Consider the following 26,915-nt stretch of genomic DNA (forward strand, 5'->3'; position numbering starts at 1 on the left):
ATATCTGTAGAAACTTTTACTGTTTTTGTACTAAATGCAACTTCTCAAAATTCATTTTCTCCCTTCTTTTATGACCTTCTCCTGCTGCTGGATCATAAAAACTTCCCGGTCTCGTGGTCTACCACCAGACCTTGCCACTTTGTATACCCTACTCTTTGATAAGTTTCTTCACTTCTTTCGTTAACCACAGATTGTGCCTCCTTCTCATGGAATCCCTCTTCTCGATTGGGATAAACTGCTGCTGAGCATTACAGCCCAGCTGTTTGAATATCTGCCACTTTTCCTCTCCTGAAGTGTCTCTTGGCTTGTATATCCACTCCACCTTAGACAACTGCTCCCTCACACCATTATAAATGCTCTTATTTAAATTGAATACTGGTTATTGACCTATGGTATTCATCCCCAAACTGCATTTGGAATTCTATCATTTTGTGGTCACTGGCCTCTAGGGGATCTTTAACCACGAGATCACTTAATCTTTCCTCATTACACAAGACCATATCTAAAATAGCCTGCTCCCAGGTAGGCTCTTGCAGTGTACTGCTCTAAAAAGCAATCCCTGATGCATTCCATAAATAATTCTTTGACAATACCATTGCCTTTTTGGTTTGTCCAATTACAATGTAGATTAAAATCTCCCATGATAATTGTAGTTCCCTTCAAACATGCCCTTAATATTTCCCCATTCATGCTCTAGCTACTAAGGAGGTCACTTTTTGGTGCATCCATAGTCTTCCTTCCACTGCTATTCATGATTTCAACCAAAACTGATTCCACATCACTATCCACTGCCTTTATATCATTGCTCTGGTACTTCCTTGTTTAACAATTCCACCCCACCTCCTTCCCCCATTGTCCTGTAGTTTTGGAACAGTGCACCCTGGTCACCCTGCAACTACACTTCTGTAATAGCTATAACATACCAGTATGTTGCTATCAGTGGAATCAATTTATCTATCTTGTTGCAAGTACCAAGGTTCTACATGGAAGGGTAGGGCCACAATTTACATGGAAAAAGCCATAAGTTTGCACTATACTGAATCTGCCTCCCAGGTGGATTCAAATCATTGGTGGCAACAGAATGTGCACTAAGTGCCTTTCTATTTGCATTTCAGGAATAATTAGTACTGGTAGCCAGCTTTAAGAAAGGAGAGACTGAATTGTATTGTAGATAGCATCCTAGGACAAGAGTGGCAGAGTCAAAGTTAACTTTAAATGCCACTTTAAGGATCCCAAGTTCTTCAGGTTGTGCAGTCAATTACAAAACTGCAAATGACACTTCATTTAAAAAAAGGAATGCAGGAGGAAACCAATCATTGTCCTGCCAACTTAGCACTAGTCATTGGAAAGTTCCTAGAATCTGATGGAAAAGTGAGTCAGGATTTAGAAAAGTATGAGCTTAAAAAAAAACAGCATGATTTGTATAGGGCATTTTGACTAACCAAGATGATTGTTTTTCTGGATGAGATCACTCGAAAGAATAGGATTGTGTCAATAAATGATGCCTACATGGAATTTCAGAGACATCTGTGAAGGTTCCACATAAAAGATTAGCAGAAATGAACATTCACAGAACATAGAACAGTCACCCTATCTCTCACTTAACCTCACTCTCCTGTTGCTAAACCAGACTTGATTCCCCTTATGATGACCCCAGTGCCTCTTTGTATTCCCTCAAAGGTTAATTCAGGAAGCAGCAAGTTTACGGACTGAGAACATTTCAGAATTCAGCAAACGTTCATCAAAACATTAAAAAGCTTGAACAGGAGCAGAAGTAGGCCAACCTGTCCTGCGAGTTTGCTCCACCATTCAAAATCATGACAAGTCCCACCTTGGCTCAAGACCTCTTTCCTGATTTCTCCCCACACCCCGATTCCCTTGTGGTTTATGCCTGTCAATGAGACGGGACAATTTAAAAGGTAACAGGGAAATAGCAAAGGAATTAAATACTTTTGTCTGCACTGACAGAGGGCCCAAAAAAATTCCCAGAAACATAGCATCAAGAACCGAACATTTGGCCCTTCAAGCTTGCTCCACCAGTCAATACATTAACAGCTGATCCTCTATTTCAATACCATACTCTTGCTTTTTCCCCCATACACCTTCATGCCCTTTATATTTAGAAATCTTGTTACCTCCTCAAATATATTCAGCAAATTGGCATCCACTGCCTTCTGTGGTAGAGTGCTCCTCAGGTTCATCCTCTGATTGATGACATTTCTTATTGAACTTGTCCTAAAGATCTTCCTTATCCTGAGACTTAACACCCACCCCCCAAATCCAGGGGAAACATTGTTTCCGGTCTGTCAAGCCCCATCAGGTTTATGCAAAATATTGGAGAACCAAGGGTCTAATGCAAACAATGAGAGAATTGGCAGAAAGCTGTTACTAGAGAAGCTAACAAGCCCAAAGGCAGATTAATCATAAAGACCTGATGGTCTATATCCCAGAATTTTAATAGAGGTGGTTATAGAAATAGTGGATCCCCTGGAGAGCATCTTCCAAAATTCTATAAATTATGGAATGGCTTCTGCAGATTAGAGGATGGCAAACTATTTAAGGATGGAAAAGAAAATAGGGAAGTGTGGTCCTGTTAGCTTATCAGTATTAGATAAAATGCTGGAATCCATAATTAAGGATGTAATATCAAGACATCAATAATATGACCAAGCAGAGTGAACATCGATTTATGAAAGGGAAATCATATTTCACTAATATAGACCTAGCTGTATTCTGGATTTTCTGAAGGGCTTTCCCACACAGGTGGTTGAAAATAAGGTCAGAGCACGATGAAGAGAGGTAAAATGCTAACATGATTGAGAACCAGTTAACAAATAGAAAACAAAAGAGGAATGAAAGGGCCCTTCTAGTTTGGCAGTTTGTGATTCATGGACCACTGCAAGAATCAGTACTTAAGCCCCAACAATTCATCCAACAGTTTGGTTGGGGGTACCACATGCAACACCTACAAGCTTGCTGATATGACATGACTCTAAGTAGGAATGTAATTAGCAATGAAATGCAAAATGGCCTCAAAGGTATATAGACAAGTGATGTGAGTGGGTAACAACATACCAGATGGAGTAAAATGTGGAAAATGAGGTTATTCACTTCAGTAGAAAGCAGAAATGCTGAGTATACTTTAGATGGCAAGACATTAGGAAATGTCAATGCTCAGAAGGTATCCAAGTGTCCTTGTACACAGGATTCAACATGCAGATGCAGCAGGAAATTAGAAAGGCAAGTAGTATGTTGGTGTTTGTGGAAAGATTTGAGTACAAGAGGAGAGAGATCTTACTACAATTAAATAGGGTCATGGTGAGACCACACCTAAGAACACTGTGTACAATTTTAAATCTCCTTACCCAAAAAGGCTACATTTACAATGGAGTGCAGCCAAGTTTGCCAGACTGCTCCTTGGATGGCGGGGCTGTTACACGAGGAGAGATGGAACAGTCTGGACTCCATTCTCCACAGCATAGAAGGCGTCATTGAAACTAACAAAATTCATTCAGCACTCAAAAAGGGAGATGTAGGGAAGATGATTCTGCTGGTTAGAGTCTAGAACTAGGGGTCAGAGTCTCAAACTAAGGAGTAGACCATTTAGAATGGAAATGAGGAGAAATTTCTTCACTCAAATGGTGATAAATCATTGGAATTCTCTACTCCAGGCGGCTGTAGAAGTTCAGTCATTGACTACTCAGAATAGAGATTGATAAATATCTGAATATTAAGGAATCAAGGGATATGGGGACAGTGCAGGAAAAAGGTGTTTGAAGTCCAAGATCAGACGGTCTTGTTGAATGGCAAAGTGAGCTCGAGGGGCTCAATAGCCTATTCCTGCTGTTCGGTAGATACCTTCTGTTCTTACGCCGTCAGCCCAGTGTTGGCCCCCACACAAGACTGAGCTAGAGATTTTGCAGCTGCATCATAAACCTACACAGTCAACTTGAATTATAACTCATCTAGAATAAATGTAGAGTAAAAAGTATAAGGCAGCTTATTATGTGCGAGATTTTTAATGTACAAATCAGGAGAAGCTGTGTTTTGGGTTGAAATTTTAACGAAGCTGAAGTTCAAACCACAAACGTGTTGAGTGGATTCTGTGAATATGGTTACACAGCACTCCTAACAATGGATTAAAAAGGACTTCTCAAAGAAAAAACAGCATTAATATTTTCAGTTTTGACTTCATGCTAGTTTAAAAAAACAGGAAGTAAATCAAAGATCAGTTTCACCATTGCCAATCAGGATGCTGCTCAAATCATTTAATGAGGTTATAACCTTCCCTAGTTTCAAATCTGCATGCACATCAAGTTAATCTTCAGTACCCTTTGCTCTTCCCACACATTTTCAGAGGGGTTCAACACCAGTGTAGCGATAGGAGTTTCAGGCTGGCCACTAGTTACTTGACTTGGCTACGAAGTGCAATCAAGCTGGATAGTGTCAGTAGACTACTTAGCTACAGTAAACACGCTGACATGATTTGCTACTAAAGCAAGGTTCAATAGATTGCTGCATTTGGATTTGTATAGTGAATTTACACCAGTATAAGTATTGCACAAAAATCTCAAAAGGCTGCTACAGGTTGGAACGTAGGACAATGAGAGGCGACCTTAAAGAAGTGTTTAAGATTGAGAGGCATAGATAAGGTGGATGGTAACAGTCTTTTCCCCCAGGTAAGGAAGTCCAAAACTAAGGGGCATAGGTTTAGGGTGAGAGGGTAAAGATTTAAAGGGACCCAAGGGGCAATTTTTTCCACACAAAGGGTGGTGAGTGTACAAAGTGAGCTGCCAGAGGAAGTGGTTGAGGCAGGTGCAAGAGTATCATTTAAGTAGCACTAGGATAGGTACACGGAGGGGCAGGGCTTGAAGGGATATGGGCTGAACGCAGGAAATTGGGACAAGCTCGGTGGGCACCGTGGTTGGCATGGACTGGTTGGGCCAAAGGGCCTGTAACCATGCTGTATTGCTCTACGACTCTAACTCAGTAGTAATCCTAACTAGATTACTTTTGCTAGACTAGTAAATTTGAAAATTGACAAAGGGTCTTCAACCTGAAACATTAACTCTTGTTTCTCTTTCCACAGATGTGAACTGACTGCTGAGTATTTTCAGCATTTTCTGTTTTCATTTTACTCTGACAGGGAAACTGGCTCAACTGTAAGGCAAACAGCTAGCACCTCAACCCACTATGTATAATGGCGGTGTTCACCCACACATATTGGCAGAAATTTTGTTCCTTGCGTCAGCAGATAAGATACACTGCTTTACACACAGAAAATATGCTGGGTCGGGGCGCAAACATAAGAGATCCCCCTCATGGTCCAGCTCACCACCATGCAAATTATGGATGTGTTGTTGCTCCATATTTATGGATAGATCTAGAGTTTCATCAAAATAATACACCAAAACACATCATCTTTTGATTGATCCTGGCTGATATTAACATGGCAGCCTGGGAAATAGTTATACTCAGAGCTATGGCACAGCTATAAATTGCAATGAGTACCCCCACAAAAATAAACCATAAATTGCATTATATACCTCAAGGAAATTAGGAGGGACAACATTTATTCCATGCCTGGGTGGAGTAAGTTGTTTCAATTAGAAGTTCCAGTGTGAAATTAAGTTAACATTTTCATAAACATAGCAAAAGAAAGGAAAATATCTTGTCAGATACAAATCAGATAATTCAAATGCTGCTGAATACAAGTTAACAAACATTGTTCGAATCAAGCATCAAAATCTATTGAGAGCTGTAGTGTCTAATTTAACCTACCTTCTCCAACTCCCACTATGTTTTAAGTTTGATTCATGACTTTGATTTTAAATAGAGTGATTCACTGGTACACTGAAATTCTAAGATGCAAGCAAGCCTTTGCCTGGAGACAAGTCTCTTGTTTAAAGCAGAACAGGCTGAGTTTTCACAAATGCAATCTCTTTATTTTCCAAAGATTAGAATATTACCATAGTGACGAGGTTTCCAAACCACTGATGAGCAAGCTCATGGCCGACTACCAAAGCAACCCACTGTTTTGATGATGAGCAGGAATTTTTTGGATCAATCAAGAGGGCCGTTTCTCTGGAGAAAAGAACAGTAAGTGATACATTTCAGTAAATAAGGATTGCATCTCAAGAGGTATATAATATTTTTACTTGCTTGTTCATGGGATTTGAGGGTCAAAGAGTAGGCTAGTATTTTTTGCCCAGCATTGTATCCAATTGAAAGTTTGCTGGACTATTTCAGAGGGCAGTTAAGAGTAAAGCATATTCCTGTGGATCTGAATCACATAACAGTAACAATGTAGGAAGGAATATAAAGGAAGAAATAATGGGAACAGGTTAAAGTCATCTTTCTCATAGGGAACTTTAATCTACATGGACTCGAAAATTACGGGCAATGCTAATCTAGATCATGAGTTCACAGAACATTTTGGCAAATAGTTTCTTAGCACAGCACTCTTTGAGCCAACAGGTTATGCTGGACCTGATATTGTGTAAGCTCACTTTAACCTTAATACTGATCCAATACTGCATTATAGTATCATGGCCAGTAAAGGCTACTTGAGCTTTTTTCTAACTTATTGTCTTCTATACAGGGAGATTTGATGAATAGTGAATTCCAACACCATAATATACAATGCACACTGAACATTGTTACCCAGAGATCATAACCCTTGAAATCAACCTCATCAATAACAAAATACTATGCAAATCCAAGCACAGGTACAATGAGACCATTGAAGATGAGCAGCTCAGCCGCAGATGAATAATTAGATTCTAGTTGTGAGATAAATAATATCTCCTGGAGCCTAAGTACTAATGCTACACCCTGCTCACCAAATGGGATTAAAATTCATGGCCACTGTCTGCTGCTCTACACTGGACTGACAGGTCCATGTTTAATTATTTGTCTGACACTGACGGTCAAGATCCACATCAAGATTGATCGCTAGTATGACACTGCCAAGATAAAAGTACCTCTCCAATAAGGAGTCACCATCTTTGGAACAGATAACTACTTGCTCAGAATTATCAAACGGTACAGGTGATGTCTATAAATCACTTTGGAGTCCAATCCACTGATAACTTGCCAATGAAAATTGTCAACCTGAGAATTTATCCTGTTCTTTCTGATCAGTTCGGCAAAAGCAAAGCATTGATTTCTTCCAATGTCAAATGACCAATAACTCAAAACTCTAAAATGTCTCTGATACATTTAGGAGCTAGTTAATCTATGCCCAACTTGGATGATCTTCTCTTCCTTCCAATGATGTACTTTCAAATGTTAAGACTCTCACACAAATTTAGTTTCATTAAAATAAAAGTGATAACTAACAAAAATAGATTTAAACTATGTAGCACAGTTGTGTACCAACATATTAAGTAACTGGATAGCAGAAGAACAGTTTTTCTTTTCTACATAGCAAATTCAAACATCAAGGAGAATATTCAGAAGGAGGTAATAAGGAGAGTTGGGTGTTTGTTTCTGAGAGTCGGGGGGGGGGGGGGGTGGAGAAAAACGGTGAAGGAGGATGAAAAAAAGTTAATCTCAGCTAATCTTAAATTTCACACCAAAATCACTACCTTCTGACCATGAAATTAAGAATGAAGACAAAATGAAATTGAATTGATAACAGCAAAAGTAAAACATTTGAATGTAAGGAAACCACAGAAAACACAATAGCACAAGAAATTAGCAGAAGTCACCTGATCCCTGCCCGCCACTCAACATAACCATAGCTGGTGTTCCCCAAGCCTCAAGTCATCTTCTGTGCCAGTTCCAGTCCTCAATTTCCCTGATTTTTCAAAAAGGTATTTCCTTTTATTATTAAAATATCCCCCTTGATCTCAACTCCACAACCCTGTTAAGGCAGAGAATTCCAGTGAGTCACCGCCCAGGTCTCTTTGTTCAAGGCTCATCTCAGCATCTACCATGTCTCTTTAGGATTTTGTGTGTTTCAATGCAAACATCCATAATTCGTCCAAACTCCTAAGAATACAGATCTAACTTTAAGCTCTCTGTAATAGTGCAACCCTCTTGTTCCAGGGATTAGCCTAGTGAATCTTTACTGGACTGTCTCCAAAGCTGGTATATCCTTAAGGGGATCTAAACTGTATGCAGTATTCCAGGTGGGACCTTGCTAACACCCTGCAAAATTGTAACAAGCCTCCATTTCTAAACTGCAACTCTTTTGCAATGAAGGTCAATATGCATTTGCCTTTTAAAGAGTTGATCAGAAGACAGAAAAAGGTCAAGGCAATTTTTCACTGCGGGATGACGTGAAGATATCTTTGATGGGCCATTCTTAGTTAGCAGAATAGCTGCAAATAATGCTATCTGTGAATGAAAGTCAATTGTTTTTTTTGCTGGAAGGAAGGAAAGTGTTACACCAGGTGAAAGATTGCAAGAGTTTACTGGTAAGCAAGCCAGATAAGCAGATTAGTTCTAAAAATAATGAAGGCTTATGAAATAAATAGTGGCAGATTCATTCCAATGAGTAATAGGATGGTTAAGAAAGAGCAGAACATTTCAAAAATCACAAAATAAGTTAAGGTGGGAAAATTCTTAAGAACCTGGAGACACTGTCCTTCTCTGCATAGATACAGTAACAATAGATGAGACAGCACTGGTCCTTGCTACATAAAACTAATTCAGCATAAACCAATGCATTTCAAACACCAGAGTTAGAACAATATACACATTTCTGACATGAGATGGCTTCCACGCCGCCCCCACCCCCCACAAATGTTTATAGACATTTCAGTCATCTGCTGATATTTCTGTATATCTGGAGAGATTTCTGAATAAATGCTCACACTGTAATTGCTTTCACATTAAAATATGCCTGTGCATATGTGAACAGTCATATGCTTGTGAGGATGGTAAATTACTGGAGTAATCCAGAAAGGCCTAGCTTATTGATCTGGAAATGTTTCAGTATAAATTTAAAATCAGTTAATTAAATTAATTTGGAATAAAATGCTGGTATCAGTAAAGGTGAGCAAAATTACTGGATCATAAAACTCAATCTAGTTTATTAGTATCCTCTAGGGAAGCAAGCCAGGAGCCCTTTCCTGTTCTGGCAAAGATCTAACATCAGATACACAGATGAGAGGTTGGCTACTACCTTCAAAATGGATTAGCAAGCCACTCAAAGAGTAATGCATACATCACAATATAAAAATAAAACCAGATGGACCAAAACCTTCCTAAAAGACATCTGGGAATGTGCTTGAAATTGGAGTGCAGTCTAAAGTTATCTCAAGGAAACCACTGACATAAACCATACTTATGATATCATGCTTTTCAACCAATGTACCTGACACAATTCTCTTGATCCCTGACAACATCCCATCTCACCAGCAGGGCAGAATCATTGAAGATAGCAGGAGAACAGAATATAGTCAAGAAGGAATGACACTTGGAATCATCAGCACTGGCTCCTGACTCCAGTAAATTTCATGGCATTGGATTAAACATAGGAAATCACCTAGAGTGCTGACTCAGCAGATGAATCATTACTCCTTCAAATCAAACATTATTTTGGAAGCACATACAATGTACTCTGGGTGGGAGATTTCAATGCCACAAACACTGACTTAACAACATCACTGACCTACCTAGCTGATGAAGATGCCAAAACTTATCTCTGGCAGGTGGTGGAAAAAAAACCTATGAATAAATCTATTTAACCTATTCCCTGTTCATCTACATTGTGCGGATGCATCTGCTGACATCGGTTTCACCTAATGCTTGTGGAGGTAAAGTACGCCTTTCACATTGATGACATGCTGGAGTTGTGTGGTGCTACCATCGTGCTGAACAGGATAGATTTAAAACAGATCAGCAAGATGGCGCCAGAGCGTGGAGACTCGTTACAAGCTGCTCTCTACAGATCCACTCATTACTTGCATTATAATCATTCTACTCTCAAATCTAAATTCTATGTCTGCCTTGTACTTCCTCAATGCACTGTGTAATGAATTGATCTGTATGAGTGGTATGCAAGACAAGCTTTTCACTGTACCTCGGTACATGTGACAATAATAAACCAATTCCAATTCAAAACTGAGCATTCATGAGGTACTGTGGACCACTGTGTATTCCACCAAAATAAATATTTGTAGGACTGAGAATATGGTCCACCTCCTAGTTGTACCCACATGCTGGGGCCCAACTGTGGTCTAATGAGTATCGGACAGCATGGCAGAAGCAGCAATGTGTAATTAGAAGAGTAATAAGCTTCTTCACAAGCTACAACATTAGACTAAATGGTAAACAGTGAAATTAAGTTACAGACAGAGCTAAATATCCTAAAGCCAAAAGATCATCACCTTCAAGACTCTCACCATCCTGGCTTGGAGAAACATCACTTTCAACTTCCCTTTGAAGCTGTACACTATCCTGAAACAGCTGTCCGGGAGCACAGTGAGAGTACTTTCATTTTGCAGGAATGCAGAGGTTCAAGGTGGTGACTCGCCACCCGTCTTCTCAAGGACAACCACAGATGGAAAATAAATAATTGAATGGCCAGCAATGCTCACATTCTGTAAATGCACAGATCAAAACCCTAAAGTGAAGTAAAACTTCCACAATACTTTCCATTATTTGCCTAGTAGGAATGGCAGACACACTTACCACTATTAAATAATTTCTGATGATAGATTAACCTATAACATCAATGTTACTTCTTCCTCTATAGACATCCCCTGCCCCTACAAGGGTTTCCATTATTGTGTTATTTTGGAACAGATTTAAAAGGTTGGCCAAGTGACTTTGGGTAGGCCTAGACTATTGTTCAAAGAGCACAAGTGCGCAAAGGACTCAGCAGCTACATGCTCCGGGCCTTCTGAAGCTAGATCTCAGCCATAGTTTGGATCAATTATCCAGCAGATCCCAGGAACTTTCCTTCCCCAAAATAAGGGCTTTGGTGTCAGTAAGTCGATTGGAATTGAGAGCATTTCCTTGGCTGGAGGAAGCCCTCTCTCATCTCTTAGCCTAGATCTTTTCATACTTAATTTTGAGGGCAGATCTTGCATTGAAGCAAGCACCAAATCACAGACCAAATACCACTTCACAGAAGCTGAAGGCATTGCATAAAAGTAAATAAATCTAAAATACCTGTATGTTACAAGGCCCCAATTTTCCATGGCACCTGTGAATAAAAATAGCTGCACATTAGTTTTCTGCATGTTTATACATTTAAAGTCTCGAGCATCGGTAGGTCAGCCACAATCTTACTGAATTTTAGAGTAGGCTCAAAGATCTACAGGCTGCTAAGCTTCTATTTCTTTTAACCTGATAAGAAATTTCTCACATCAGACAGATGACAAATGGATCTCTCTCAGTCTAAACAAGCTATCAAAGAGGTGAAGAGTCAAGGCTACATGTTTCTGTTTTGGGAATTTGGGTGCATAGTTTCTGGGAGGGAGTAGGCAGGTATTACTGTATAAAAATTTATCAACTTTGACAACTGTAAATCAATTTATCAGTAGCCAACAGTAACACTGGCATCGTTGAAAGTTACCAACCTAAGTGGTATTGATGAAAGGAGAGATAAGCAGAGGAAAAGTGTCAAAACTATAACATGGGAATTTTAAAGATATGCAACAATTTTTAAACATTCTCAATTATTGCAACTTTGCTGTTAAAAACTACTTGGCAGTTATAGAATTAAAATAATCAAGTGATTATCTGCTTGGTATAAAAACTGCAGTTCTATCATATGACATGTAACATCCTACGTCACCTCTCCTGCAAAATATCAATCCGAAATGCAGCAACTGTTGTATACAAGTTATTCATGATACCAACCTGCTGCAAAGTCTGCAATGGCTATCAAATCAATTTTTGGTAGAGGATACGGAACATTGAAGTATTCTTTATAAAAAGGTAGTGTCTTGGCAGCAACCTAGCAGAGAGATATTTATAATAAAAAAATCAAAACTTGTATCACTATAAAGTAGCAAAATTAGAACATTTTTAATTGTCTAGTTTCATTCCACAAATACAGAAAACAAGGCCATAACTTTAAGGTTTCTCTGAAGTAAAAAGAATTGGAAATACATAGCACTCAAGCTGAGGGAAATTACCCTTCTTAAAAAAGAAAATACAATAATTTATACATGGCCAGTGACATTCCTTGTTCCTGATGGGTCTGCAGGGAAATAATGTCCTAATGTCCATATTTATAAAGTTCTTTAAGTAAAGGTTATATTTAAACCTAAAATGGTGGTTGAACACTATCCTATGATCCATCTCATAAGATTAATTTGAGCCCACAACTCTAGACAGTTTTCCCAGACAGCCCTTAATTTTTACCTGGAAACCTGGCCCCTATGAGTCAGCAGTTACAGCAGAAGGATGAGTAATGTCACTGCTAATATGGAGAAAAACAGGATGGTTACAAACTTGATTTATGCACAACACAGTAGCACACGATTCAAAATACTTCAGCGTGTTATGCATGGAAGTATTTGAATAAGAATCTGAAAATCAAGTTTCTCTCCTATTCCATCCTTGCCACCATTCCCTTCTTTTTCTTCCTGAAGGGGTTGACTTTCTGCTGGAATATTAATAGATGGAGACCAGAAACCTATCCTCCAGGGTTGCATCCACATGGCAAATATGCTTTTGATAGCTTGAACAGTGAGTACAAGTGGGGTACTACTACAGCTGAGTCTAATCAGGTTCTTGCCCGATGCCAGTGCACACATGCACTTTCAGCAAGGTTTGGTGGATAGCACCCATTTGTTTTTTTAAAAAAAATGTCAAGTTTTATTCTTCAACTCCTGCTACAGACTCCAACTATTTTGACACAACAGGACATTCTTGTGGTGTATGGCAAGGCTATTTCCTGTAGGGAGCAATTGTTCTAAAATTAATTACCGTAATGATAGTCAATCTTAGACATTTCTTTCACAATATCCTGTTCACATCTCAAGCGTTACATTGTTTAATTCTTTTTAATAAAAAAACTCCATTATTGGCTATTAGAAATTACTCCCTCTTCCCCCAGCTAACTATTACTTTGCCCTTTCCCGACTCCTCCTTTGACACTTCCAAAACTAACTACCAAGGAAAGTGTAACTGACCGCTGATTCCCAATCCTCTGTCCTTGTTGTTACAGTAGTGAATGCAGATTAACCAAGTGGTCTTGCCCTTCTGCATCTTTACTCTGCATGAAGCATTTGAGAACCTCGTTATATGCCTCATGTAGTTGGGAATTCAGAGTCTGGAATTTAAACCACACTACTTGGCAGTTGGATGACAGAGTGAGATGTACCACTGAATAACCAATGGACAATAGAATGGTAAACAAATTGACAATTAAAATTGAGAAGCACAAGGCCTCCACCTACTTATTCTACTGCTACCTTTGTTAGCAACTAAATTTTTTTTTGAGCTTCATTCAAGGAACTGGAGAGCATTTATGACAACCTGAATTCAAGAAAAAGTCTATTGCTCCAGCCTCGCCATTTAAGGGCAGACATACGGAAGTATACAAAAACAAAAACAACCTCGAGAGCAAATTTTCCTTGATCCGCTTTTCCAATGGGTGTGTAGACACGGACTAGAATGCCATCTGATGACTTAGTTTCCACAAAGTCATATTCACCAACCACAAATGCCACCAAGTATGTGGACATTATCGGAGATTTGGCAAACTTGACTTCAACCAGGTCTTCATCATCAGGATATGGGTTACGCTCAATCACATTCTGTAACATTGAAGGCAGAAATCAGGTTACAAGCTGCAGAACGGAGTTACAATATAACAAGATGCTCCACCTCAAAATATTCAAGAGTTTAAAATCAGTAAAAAAAAACTTATCACTAGTGGTTAAAAAATTCAAGCCTTTCACTTAGCAAATCCTACTGGAAGCTAAATTAGGGTTACATTCAAATTCCATTTAATTTACTTACATCTTGCAATGAAGAGAGAAGATTTTGATATGGTACAGATTTCAGAATTGCATTCCCTTCTACTCTCATATTAAACCAAGCTCCGATCAGTATTAGCACTCCTGCTCACATCAGAAATTCAGGAGTTCAATTTCCAGTCTATATTTGTTATGATTTCTGTGTGTTGGACATGACATTGATGAGATGTAAAACTAAAGCTCCAACTCCTCCCTAGGACAGGTAAAAGACCCCACTGCCCCATCAATACAGGAACATTCTTGGTATTGTGGCATATCAATATCTTTCAACCTACATTGCAACAAATGAAATGGTTGTTTATCTCATTGCTGCACACACATTGGTTGTTAACCATATTTGGTCACAGTTCCGTATTGCTGCCTCACAGCTCCAGATACCTTATGTTTCTTCCTGATCTTTGGTGCTGTCTGTGTAGAGTTTTCACATTCTCCTCCACTGCATAGGTTGCCCTTCCATCCCTCATGCAAGTACGGATATCAGAATGAGGAAATCACACACTCCTAACAATGTTAGGAGGGCATTTTTAATTTAGAAAATGGTTTAAGAGATTTATTTTCAATTGCTTCAGCTTAATAAAATGCACTGAAATTGACTGGTCAATATGTTTCAGTTTGTATGATTTATGTCCACATAACACATATCCAAAATAGCTACAACCAGAGCAAACTTATTCAGTGCAGCTGAAGAAATATTCTGTACAAACATAATAGTCAACCATTTTTGGACCATGGATCCAGCAATGTCCTGCAGATAGCATGTCTTGGATGCAGAAAAAGAACATACGACAGCTGTTAAACAATCTAATTGATGGAGATACTCAACAGGTCAGGTAGCATCTATGGAGAGAAAAACATTTCAGGCTGATAACCTGAAAAGTCAACAACTTGAAATGTAAATTGTTTCTCTCTACACAGATGCTGCCCATTTGCTGAGGATCTGCAGCATAAGACATAGGAACAGAATTAGGCCATTTGGCCGATCAAGTCTGCTCCACCATTAAATATACCCAATGACTTGGCCTCCACAGCTCTGTCTTAGATTTCCAGAAGACGCTGTTTTCTTGTGGATTTTGATATCCCAGCTGAGGCTGGTTTTACATTTTATGAAGTGGCCACGTTGTGCACAGAACCATCACAATATGATCAGGAGCAGGGAATCCTTCTGCCCATTTCTAAGCACTTAGTAAAAATCCAGTTACTCCCTTGGTTGAGACCCAGCTAACATCAGCATAGCAGTTTCTAATTCTAAATGACTCAGTGGTGTATGGAATGCTAACTTCATCCATTTAGAAAAGTCATTAGGAAATTTGAAACTCGTGAACTTGTAGGTTGTTATAAGATAAAACATGAGTGTTTTGGTAACTGAAAAAAGGAACACATTAGGGGTTTATGACAAATAATTGTTTCGTCACAGCAGTAACTGGCTTAATGGGAACCTGCAGAAGATTGTAAATCATCAGAAAATTGGTAGTCAGAGTTCCAGTTTTGCTTGAAGCTATGGTTAACAAAGTCTACCACTGAAAGTAATATTTTACTGGACCTTGTTACTGGCTGATAGGTAGGAATTTTTAGGTTGACTGTCAACAGTCAATGATATAACAGCAGAGGCAAAAATTCACATCAGCCTGCAAATCCTAGTATCCAGACAGTCTGAAAGTAATACTCTCTCAGCTTAGCATTCTCCATATAACTGTTTGCATAACCTGCTCCATCCAAGTTCACAAGGATTTCCACACCTGCAAGTATTTAGCATGGTACTAAGAATGATGAAAAGCAAAGTGAATTGTACTTTGAGGTGAGGTGACTCACATTTCAGAAATGCAGCTGAAGCAGCTTCATCATTTATGGTTTGAATTTGCAAGAGTGATTACTAATAGAAAATGGAAAGTTTTCCAAGAAATCCCACTCTTGCCAAATTCAGACAAAGACATGCAGTGCACCTAATATGAGAGGTTTCTCTAATAGAAAGCCTTTTCTAAAGATCTTGGATTACTAATTTAGAATAAGAGCTTAAACATTATGAATTTGATAATTTGGGCATGTAATATACAATTTGATACATCTGGGCACTGAGTAAAGATTTCAGTGAAGTGAATTGCTATCAAGAACATGATTGCACTGGAGAGTGTACAGGGGAGATTCATCAGGATGGAGTGTTTCAGTTGTGAGGAGATACTGGATAGGCTGGGCTTGTTTTTCTTAGAGCAGAGGCAGCTAAGTGAGGGAGATAAGAGATTGATTGAAGTATGCATAATTGTGAGGGCATAAGTACGGGAAATAGTAATAAACTTTTTCCCCAGAGAAGAGGTATCTAAAACCAGAGCACCTAGGTTTAAGGTAAGGAATGGGAGGTTTAGAGGAGCTCCAAAGGAAGAAATTGCTTCACCCATAGGGTGTTTGAAATCTGGAATGCACTGGTGCAGGCATGGACACTCACAACATTTTAAGTACCTCAAGTACTTGAATCATCAAGGCATAGAAAACTATGGACCAGAAATAGGGTTAGTACAGACGAGTACTCAATGGCCAGCATTGTAATGATGGGCCAAAAGGCCTGTTTTGTACTGTACAACCAAGTTGGCCAGTTATATAATACTGAGTCATTTCAAATATGGGAATTAAGTCTCTTTCCTATTTGTAAAATAAGTATTTAACCAAAAAGAACAATTCCTATACACAGCTCGTACACAACGACAATTGCAATATGAAATTTAGGATTGTTTTTCCAGACCACACTGTGCGTGGAGATTCACAAGAAATCTTGAAAATCAAAGCTGCTAAGAGTGCTGGAGGCACTAGAAGACATTTATGGCTGTAGGTGTTTTGGAATAGCAAGGTTATAGGCAGAGGAACAAGTATTCTTGAACAATGTCATAATTAAATGCCAATTAACTGTAGTAGTTGACTGACGGCAGGATTCAACACGTGTACATTTTAGTTGATCTCAATGGAAATAAAATTGTTTAATTACCAGGTTTACAGATATCAGGTTCAAAAATGAGTCACCAAGGGTGCAAGATCATGTAAACAAGAAGCCATGGCATGAATGGTGCATAGTGGGCGAGAATGCACAGTTCTTATTTAATGCTTCTACTAAACACTTGTCATCTGCTGGAAAATAGGTCTTAATTTTAGGCAAACCTGGGACAGATGGATTTAGCACTGGCAAGAAATAAATCAACTGCTCCAAAGGCAAATAGATGGTGAACAGAAAATACCAAAATTATTTCAGTAACTTGGGGTCCTACATTTACCCAACTGGAAAATAATCAATTTTAATTCCATTTATAACATGGGACTATAGGAAAGAAAAAGGAATATTAATATCTGAAAGCAGATCATTACCATATCCTTGAGTTTACTGCATGGCCTCATGGCATCAAGGACCAGAGCTACAACCTCAGAACCACAATGTGTCAGTTCTGTCTTTGAGAATTAAACCTCAGTCCACTACAAATCAGCTGTGTCAACAGGCCATTGTTACCAAGAGACCAGAATGTGCTTTTATCTAGCCAACACCTATTCACAGTAGCAAGTCTAAGATATGTGAAGTAATCCCTATTACCATATTTTGACTTTGTAAAGTTGTTGGACACACCACTTAGCTAACTGACAATTATCAACAGGAGTTAGCAATAGAAGCAAAGACAACCGTCAGTTTGCAATAAAGAAATTACTATTCCTCAGAATAGTTAATTATATCTGCAGAGGAAGGAGCCAACAGTATTTTTTTTTAAAAAAGTGATTCTCTACTACCTACACCAAAATATTAAAATGTTTGAACTTCAGTTTCTTCCCCTCTGCCATCAGATTTCTGAACGGTCCATGAACAATACCTCATTATTCCTCTTATGCGCTATTTCTGTAACTTATAGTAATTTTTATGTCTTGTACTGTACTGCTGCCGCAAAACAACAAATTTCACAACCCCTCTCAGTGATAATAAACCCAATTCTGAATCATGTGCATTATATCACCCAGCTCTTTTAACTGCTGTTCAAATTCCAGTCATATTATTTTGCTCCCCTACCAGCTGCAGAACTTAATGGTCAGCTTCAAACAAGTGAACGTGTGCTGAAACTGTCATACCTAACCATTTTGTGATCATTCTAAAAGACCACCCTAATAGGCTTTGTAGCATCACAGCACTTGTAACTACAATAACTTAGAGAATACATTGTTTTAAATAATTTAATTGCATGGATTTGCAAGTCAGAACACAATTTTACCACTCAATATAAATCTCAAGCAGTTTAAATTACACAAGCTTTTTAAATGCAACAGTCACATACCTTACCTCTCTGGCACTAATCACATATGTGCTCATAACAATGAAAAGCTATTCGTACAAAATAGCACATGAAGGCAAAAGTACATTTTTGTTGAATGCTATAACCTTCTAATGATGCTCTCAGTTTTCTAAGTGGATAACATTCTCCCCAAGCTCAACCAATTGACTTCTTCAGCTGACCATCTGTAAATGCATCACAAACGACAATGAAAACTAAGAACTGAACCTTCATCCCATTTCTAATACAGACATCAGCTCGCCACCAAAATGATGAAAGTATTTCTACTGAAGACAAACATATGGCTTTCCTATATATGTGATGCTGTCAACAACAAAGCCATAATCAAGATTTTTCAGCTGGAAAAACAAATTTGGCAGGACAAAATAAATAATTTTCAACAATCAAAGGTTATTGATTGCTGGCTTCACATTATAGAATAGCAACCAAAATGCCAGCTGCTTCAACAATATCTTTTACTTCTTCCCCACTCCCTCCCCCCTCACAAAGTGCAAATTGCCACAGTTTGGGATTTTGGGAAGCTTTAGATTGGAGAACCAGCGTTTCAGTGCCAAATGGGAGACGACAGATATTATAAAAACGAGAGGTGATCTTATTGAGTTTAGCTTAAGTTACCAATCTTCAATAAAAGGTACAAAGTTGCAATGACCCTACTGCAGTATTGAAAAGAGGAAATGAGACTCCAGTGAAGATAAAGGAAAAGCAAATCCTTTTGACCTTAAATTTTTGTACTCTAACAACTAATGCGATCAAGTTGACAGTGTTCTTCAATAAGGGTGCAGTAATAAAATCAGAAATATGATTTATAAAACATTGTATAAAGATAAGAGTTGTTAGAGACAAAAGTAGCATCGGCACAGAACTCAGTTTTGCCCTTTGAAGTGTTCTGTAAAAATTTAGTAAACTTGTCCAGTTTGTTCTTCCTTCACAGCTAAAATTATGCTTAATAAATATCACTGGAATCAAAGTCTCCTTCTCTGCAGGAGAGATAAAATGTAGAAATCAAGTAGGAGCAGGGATAGGCCACTCAGCTCCTTGAGTCTGCATCACCATTCAGTAAGATCATGGCTGATCCAATCTTGACAAAGGCTGGATAATCCATGCTGGCAAAGTAAAGTGTTCATTCCCAGAGAAATTAAAATAAATTTCTGCCATTTTTCTGCCATTATTATTCAGAAATTAAAATAAATTTCTGCCATAAATTTCTACATGTTTCACACTAGAAGGAAAAATAAGTCTTGCCATTGCCAGTTACACCTTTGCCCACATAGAAAAAGTTTAAGCAGGTGAGGGATCACTGCAAATCATTATTACAGGCAAATTTATATCTAATTACAAACATCTGATCGACATATCTGGAAGGTATGGAATTAAATTCATCTTACACTAACACGTGTGTTTATTGGGATGAAGGGATTGATATATGAAGAGGGTGAACAGGTTAGACTCGTTGAGTTTATAAAAATGAGGTTATCTTATTGAAACAGAAGATTTTGGGGGAGACTGATAGTAAAACAAAACACAGAAGACAAATAACATTCAAAAAAATTTGGAAAAGTATATGGATAGGAAAGGTTTGAAGGGATATGGGCCAAACGTGGGCAAATGGGACCAGTTTAGGTGGACACCTTAAGTCAGCATGGACAAGTTGGGCTGATGGGCCTGTTTCTTTTTGCTGTATTACTTTATGACGCTGAAAGGATGTTTCCCCTTGTGGGGTATTTGGAACTAAGGGACAATTTCAGAATAAGGGGTTGCACATTTATGATGAGATTTTTTTTCTTCTCTCTCAGGGGGTTATGAGTCTTTGAAATTCTCTACCCTGGAGAGAAAGTCATTGAAGGCAGAGGTTAATAGATATTTGAACTATAAGAGAGTCAAGGGGTATGGTTAAAAGAGCAGGAAAGTAGTTTGAGGCCAAAACTGGATCAGTCATGATCTTACTGAATGTGGAACAGGCTCAAGGAGACAATTGGCCTAGCCTTGCTCCTATTTTTTAATGTTCCAACTGATTTCCTAATTTTGTGTTTCTGGATTTATTAATTAAAATCACTAGGTCATCATTTCTTCTCCCACTTGTCGCAGGGCTTGAGAGAGAAAGTAAACTGATACAGTACTTACCATATTTGATAAGGCAACTTTGTCCTTTGGAACAATGAGTGTGATGTCAAATGTTGCTTTAATGGAAGGTTCATCCCAACATGGAAATGCTCTCCTTGCATCTGTTGGCTGGGAAGAAAAAAATGAGAGAGTTGGGCAAAAAGAGCAAAAGTAAGAAAAAACAAAATCAGTAAAGTGAGATGGAGATAGAAGAAAATAGGAAAGTTTGTTTCAAATAGTGCAAATGTTACTTAATATTTCATGCATTGTGTAGACACAAGAATGTATCTCCCCACAAGTTAGGTTATCCAGAGAATGCATGGGTCTTCCTCACACACAAAAATATAAAATGTTATGTATAATGAATCACAAAAGGATTATCGTAGGTAAGAGTCTGCTGGGTCCTTCAAGTTCACACCAAGTCTATGTAACAGCCATTCAGCTCTCTCTAGAGGCCTGCAGATTCTTTATTTTCAGATACTTAACCATTTCCCACTTGAACACCACAAATGAGTTTGCTGCCAATGCTCACCTTGGCACAGCATTCTGGACCCTAACCATCTGCTTTATTAATACTCTTTTCTTCATTTTATTCCTCTATTCTTGACTCCTTCCTCAAATGGAAATAGATTCCTTCTATGTCCCACTATAACATAGAACCATAGAAAATGCAGCACAATACAGGCCCTTCGGCCCACCATGTTGTGCTGACCTAACCACACCTAAGACTATCTAACCCCTTCCTCCCACATATCCCTCTATTTTAAATTCCTCCATATGCTTACCTAACAAACGTTTGAACTTGACTAACGTATCAGTCTCCACCACCACCCCAGGCACCAACCACTCTCTGGGTGAAAAACCTCCCTCTGACAGCGAGGAAGGCTTTCAAAGCTTGCAGAGGGATCTGAACCAACTGGAAGAATGGGCCAGAAAATGGCAGATGGAATTTAATGCAGACAAGTGTGAGGTGTTGCATCTCTTTGAAACCAGCTCTGTTCCAAAAAACACATCTGCTGTAGTCCATCCACATCTCCAGTCCCTCAACCTTGAAATCAAACTGATAAATCTATTATAGACCCCCTCCAAAGCCTTTATATCTTTCTGAAAGTGTGCTGTCCAAACTGGGCACAATACCTAGTTGTGGCCAAACCAGCATTTCAAAGGTTCATTACGACTTTCTTGCACTTGCATTCTACTATTTATAAATCCCCTCAAATCAAAATTCACCTTCTCAACCTGCCCTGGCACTATGAACAAATTACGCACATATAATCCCAGATCTCTTCTCTCATAGAATTGTCCCCTCGTTTACATAGTGTCTTCTCATCCTTCCAACCAAAATGCAAAACTTCACATTTCTCAGCATTACATTTCATCTGCCCTTTCCATACCCCTTTGAAGTCTATTACACTATTATCCTCCTCACATTTCATTATGTCTCCAAGTTCTGTGTCATCTGCATATTTACAAATTGTGCCCTGCACATCCAATTCCAAGTCATTAATATAGATTAAGAAAAGCTATGTTCCTACTACTGACCCCTGGGAAAATCCAGTCTGAAAACTCTACTACTGCTGTTTCCTGTCACTTAGCCTCTTCATTCAATTTGCTATTTTCCAGTCCTCAGGCACCACTCCTGAATCTACAGATGTTTGGAAGGTTATGGCCAGGGACTCTACAATTGCTTCCCCTACCTTCCTCAACAAAGCAGGATACATGGCAACAAGACCAGTTATCCAATTTACATGCAGCAAGCCTTTTTCCTCCCTCTGCATCATTAATTCTTAGCCATTCAGAATTTCAAGTGTATCTTCCTTTGCTGAGATTTCTTCCTTCAGGTTGTTGAACCATACATAATTCAACCACACACGCTGCTTCCAGAGTAATTTTTTTTTGATGGTTCCGTTCTCAAACTCTTTTCCTGTTCACATGACTACATAATATTTTTATATTCTTTTTTCTTTGCTACTAGTCTTTTCTCATGCTTTCTAACCTTTTGCACTTCCTGTGAACTTTCTGTAATCAACCTGGTTCTCACTTGCGTTAACAACCTGCCACCTGTCACTTTTTTCCTACTCTACTCTCTAACCTTTTGATCATCCATGGATCTCTACCTTTACTCTCCATATCTGCCTCCTTCATTGGAATATACCAAGTCTATACTGACACATCTCCACTTTAAGGGCCTCCCATGGTTCAATTACACTTTTGCCTGCCAAGCTCTGGTTTTAATTTATCTGGACTAGACCTGTTCTCAAGTCACTGAATTTGGCCCTTCTCCAATTAATTTTTTTTAAAAAAATGCTTGAAGTGGTCTATATCCTTTTCCACAATTATTCTTAATCTTGTGATACTATGACTGCCGCTTCCAGACGTTCCCCTATTGATATTTGCCCCACTTGGCCTAGCTTGTTTCCCAAAAACAAGCCCAGAAATGGAGACTTTTCAGTTGGACCAGAAATCAAGAAAATTCTTCTAAATGTATTCCAAAACAAAAATTCCCCTTTTTATCCTTTATGTTATTGCTATCCCATTCTGCACTTACAATGTCTGAAGTCCATCATTTCTGATATTTTATGGTTTTTAATTCTATAGTATAACTAAATCGGTCAGGAAAAGGAAGAAAGAACATTGTTTTAAGATATTTGGTTTGAAATAGAGGAATTCCAAAGTCAAGCAAATTTAAAGAAATATGTACCAAACAGTTACAGATTGCACAAGATCTAGACTTTGATAACTATCTAGCCAAAGGAAACATTTAAAGGGCAACAACCTGAGATGGTTATTAATTTCAGGTGCGAGACAAAATGCAACTATTCTCTGCACTAATTTGCCCCACTCCAAAAATCCAACAATTCACCATTTTCAAAATCATGCCTTGATCTTCACACAAGACTTATCAGAAAGGTGTTCATGATAGAAAGGACATTGCTACCCTAAAGCTGTGTTTTCAAACCTCAAATTGAGAGACAGCAGCATAGTGGGTTTCTCCTGACGGTGTTGTATACTTGCTTCTGTAAAATCCCTTCATCTTGTCATTGAGTTCTCCAACGAAATCGATCTTCAAAGTGCCATCGCCTGTTAAAATGTAATCTTACAATTAATACCACAAACAAAAATTACACCACATAGCATAAAACTGGAGAATCAAAGAGGCAGTCATAGATGCAGGATGAACCCATAAATGACAGTGTTTATTAAATATAAGAGCACATCTCTGGAATAACTTATTGCTTATAATTTTTGCAATTATAAATGACAGTTGTAGAATTAAACAGATCTTCCACTTGAGCATTTCGCCTTGCAAGCTCCATCAGCTGTGAACCCACAATTACCAAGTTGAAATTGACCAAGCCAATGGCAACCAACAGGAAGGCATGAATATCATGAATTTTAAAGCTAGATCAAAGCACTGATTATTAATATAGCGCACAACCCCAGCTCCAGTTAATAATTTATTCTGTCTAAACATGCATAATCGAAGGACAGTAGCTTTCTACTAAACTGTTAATCAATATCATAGACTTCTCTTTCATTGGATACTTTCCCTTCTCACTGTAAGCTGGTCTCTTCTTCTTGGCCATTCCCATTGTTCCGTACGAGTTTATCTTTCAGAAGTATCTGACAAGATTCCAGCCCTAAATATTTTCCACAACAGTAAAACAAAAACCTAAATTGTATAACTAGCAGATGATAGCCTTAAGCTACTTTTCAACCAAGGATGACATCAATCCAAGTGCTCTGCGTGCCAGCAGGAGATATTATAAAAAAGGGTTGGACATTCAATATTGACCTTGAGGGAAGTGAATCTTTTGAAATTTACTACCCAAGTGTGTTATAGAGGCTCAGTTGCTGAACATATTCAAGATGAAGATCAATAAATACTGTAAACTGAGGGGAACAGGAGATATGATATTGGTACAGGAAAGTGGTGCCATGGTAAAAAGATCAGCCATGATTTTACAATGGTATAGGATGCCATGTAGGTTACTCTTTTATTTCTTGTGTAATTATAAACAGACGTTGAGTTAAAAATTTAAGTTAATACTGAAAACAAATGGTTAAAAGGATAAAAATTTTCTTCTCATTTCTGATTTCAAGTTGTAATTGACATCATATTTGAACTAGTAACCCCTTCAAACGCTGATCTGAAATACATGTTGTAACATATACTTCCAGCATTGCTTTTCATTTTCATATCACAACTTTGTCCCTTTTAAATCACCCTTTCCCTCCCCCCAAAAGCAGAGTTTTTCAGCCTTATTTAGTAGGCATCATTTTGCTTTAATTACGCCTGCCACAGTATAAATCTAACCCTGGCATGTGATGACAAAATTGACAAGATCTCCAACTTTACTTTAAACATTCATAGATCTTCAATAATCTTTAATAAACCTCAGTTGGAAAGATGACTGTGGTTTTTTTTTTCCACCACTTGACATCAGTTCTGACTGCAGGATTCATTCTGCCAAGCAACAATATTTTTTTTGAAAAAGCACAAAATTCAAAAACAATTTACAACCAAATCATTTTAATGTTGTTGGAATGCTCAATTTTTCTCTTTTATGAACGAAATAAATGTCAAAGATTTGATTGCTACCACTCTTGACAGAAAGACCAATATTCATGTTGTTAACTTCCAAGGTTGGCCTTGGGATGGCTGTCCTTTCCTATTCAACAACCTTTGCCATTTCTCCAAATCATCTCCCATCTTGTTTTGCTGCATCTGATTGAGAGTGAATTTCAACCCAAACCACTAGAGCTACTTTCAAGTTTTGTGAATCCACTATGTATTCCAAGCTGTGACATATTATCAGAGATGTCCAGAGGGACTAACTACTGACAATCTGCTCTGCCAACTGATTCACCAATTGTCAAGGATTAGTTAACAAGTTATTTGTTTCAGAATACAGTAAATTAGTAGCTATCAATGCAAGGATTAATATTCCAAACTAATTGTGCAGTTCAACTGTTTTGCCTTTGTCCAAAATAATATTTTCCCTCCACTATTGATCCAATTATCTAGACAACAATCACAAAATTAACACTGCAATAATCTATTAGGTATGGGATCCTTCATTTTTTAAATAGCTGACAAGGGAGAGCAAGTAATTCTTCTGTACACAACAAGGAACACAAGAATTCAGCTCCCAGACAGAAATGGATGCAATGACCTAGAAATCATTTTAGGTTCAGTTTTAACTGTGAAAGGTGGAATTCATACAATGGACCCATGTTCAAGTCAAAAGTAATGTATTTGTGGTATCCATTTTGCAAAGTTGCACAACTGGAGCCTGTAGTTTTCTATCATTCCTCAAGGTCATCCATGCATGGAAATCATGGGCCATGTTCAGCTGGGAAATGTGCTCTAATCACATAACAAACATTGGCAAGTCAGAATTTCTACCTCTAGACATAGAAACTAAAAAGGCAGAATTGTAAAATTGGGCAGCACAGTAGCGTAGCGGTTAGCGTGACACTATTACAGCGCCGGCAATTGGGGTTTGATTCCCGTCATTGTCTGTAAGGAGTTTGTACGTTCTCCTGTGTCTGTGTGGGTTTCCTCCGGATGCTCCAGTTTTCTCCCACATTGCAAAGACGTACGGGTAGGTTAATTGGGTTTTTAAAAAATGGGCGGTGCGGACTCGTTGGGCCAGAAGGGTCTGTTACCACACTGTAAATAAATAAAATGTTAAAAAAAAGAAACTTATCCAGGCCTTAGAAACAAAATAACAGCATACAACTGACTGGAACAAAATTTTATGGAATATGAGAACATCCTTTCATTTTTCATGATCTCAGATTACCTTTTTGTAGAGCGCTAGGAAATGAGAGCGTCACCTTCTCATCTTCATTCTGATAATTGAACCCTGTTGCATTTATTTCTGTAAAATGAAACAAGTGTGTTATGTTAAGCCACAATATACAATAATAACAAAACAACTTGGAACCAACCTTATAGTATAAGCTTTGTATATTTAAGATTTCTTTAGGGCTCCTTTTTAGCAATTGTTAAAATTCTTGGGTACATGGACATTGGTGGCTTTGTCAGTATTTACTAATCTCTAAATACTCCCAAGTCAACTGTTTGAACAGCTAGAGTCATTTTGTGAACCTATTCATGGGTAGGGGATTCTAGCATTTAGAGTCGGCAGTAAAAAAAAACTATTGATATATTTCCAAGTCAGTTAGTGCATTAATTGAAGGGGAACATGCAAACTGTGACATTCCAATGTGCTGCTGAACTTGGCCATTCTGGTGGGAGGTTGTGGGTTCAGTAGCTCTTATTGGAGTAATTTTATCGGTAACTTTTGGAGATTTACACACTGCAGACACAGGAAAAAAAAAGAGGGTTGTAAGAAGGGCAACAATCAAGTATTTTGCCCTGCATGGTGTCTAGCTTCAAATATTGTTGCCGCTGCAGCCTTCCCTACAAATGACTATTCCTTCACTCTCTCAACTTGCTTCTTTATGGATAGTGAAAGGTTCTAGGGAGTCATGAGGTGAGTAACTTGCCACAGCTTGCCTATCCTCTGATGTGTTCTTGCAATCA

General features: G+C 38.3%; 1 protein-coding gene across 1 annotated transcript in view; it reads right to left on the bottom strand.

Moving 5' to 3' along the window:
• npepps (aminopeptidase puromycin sensitive) overlaps window positions 1–26,915 on the bottom strand; it is a 176,966-nt gene that overhangs the window by 84,642 nt on the left and 65,409 nt on the right. Inside the window, exons 3-9 of the mRNA XM_052038902.1 lie at window positions 26,170–26,247; window positions 23,319–23,440; window positions 20,381–20,488; window positions 13,527–13,727; window positions 11,821–11,917; window positions 11,128–11,161; window positions 5,970–6,084 (exon numbers count right to left, since the gene is read on the bottom strand). Of these exons, the coding sequence (XP_051894862.1) occupies window positions 5,970–6,084; window positions 11,128–11,161; window positions 11,821–11,917; window positions 13,527–13,727; window positions 20,381–20,488; window positions 23,319–23,440; window positions 26,170–26,247 (755 nt within the window). The remainder of the gene's footprint in view (window positions 1–5,969; window positions 6,085–11,127; window positions 11,162–11,820; window positions 11,918–13,526; window positions 13,728–20,380; window positions 20,489–23,318; window positions 23,441–26,169; window positions 26,248–26,915) is intronic.

The sequence above is a fragment of the Pristis pectinata genome, chromosome 25, assembly GCF_009764475.1.
Source record: "Pristis pectinata isolate sPriPec2 chromosome 25, sPriPec2.1.pri, whole genome shotgun sequence".
NCBI lineage: Eukaryota > Metazoa > Chordata > Chondrichthyes > Rhinopristiformes > Pristidae > Pristis > Pristis pectinata.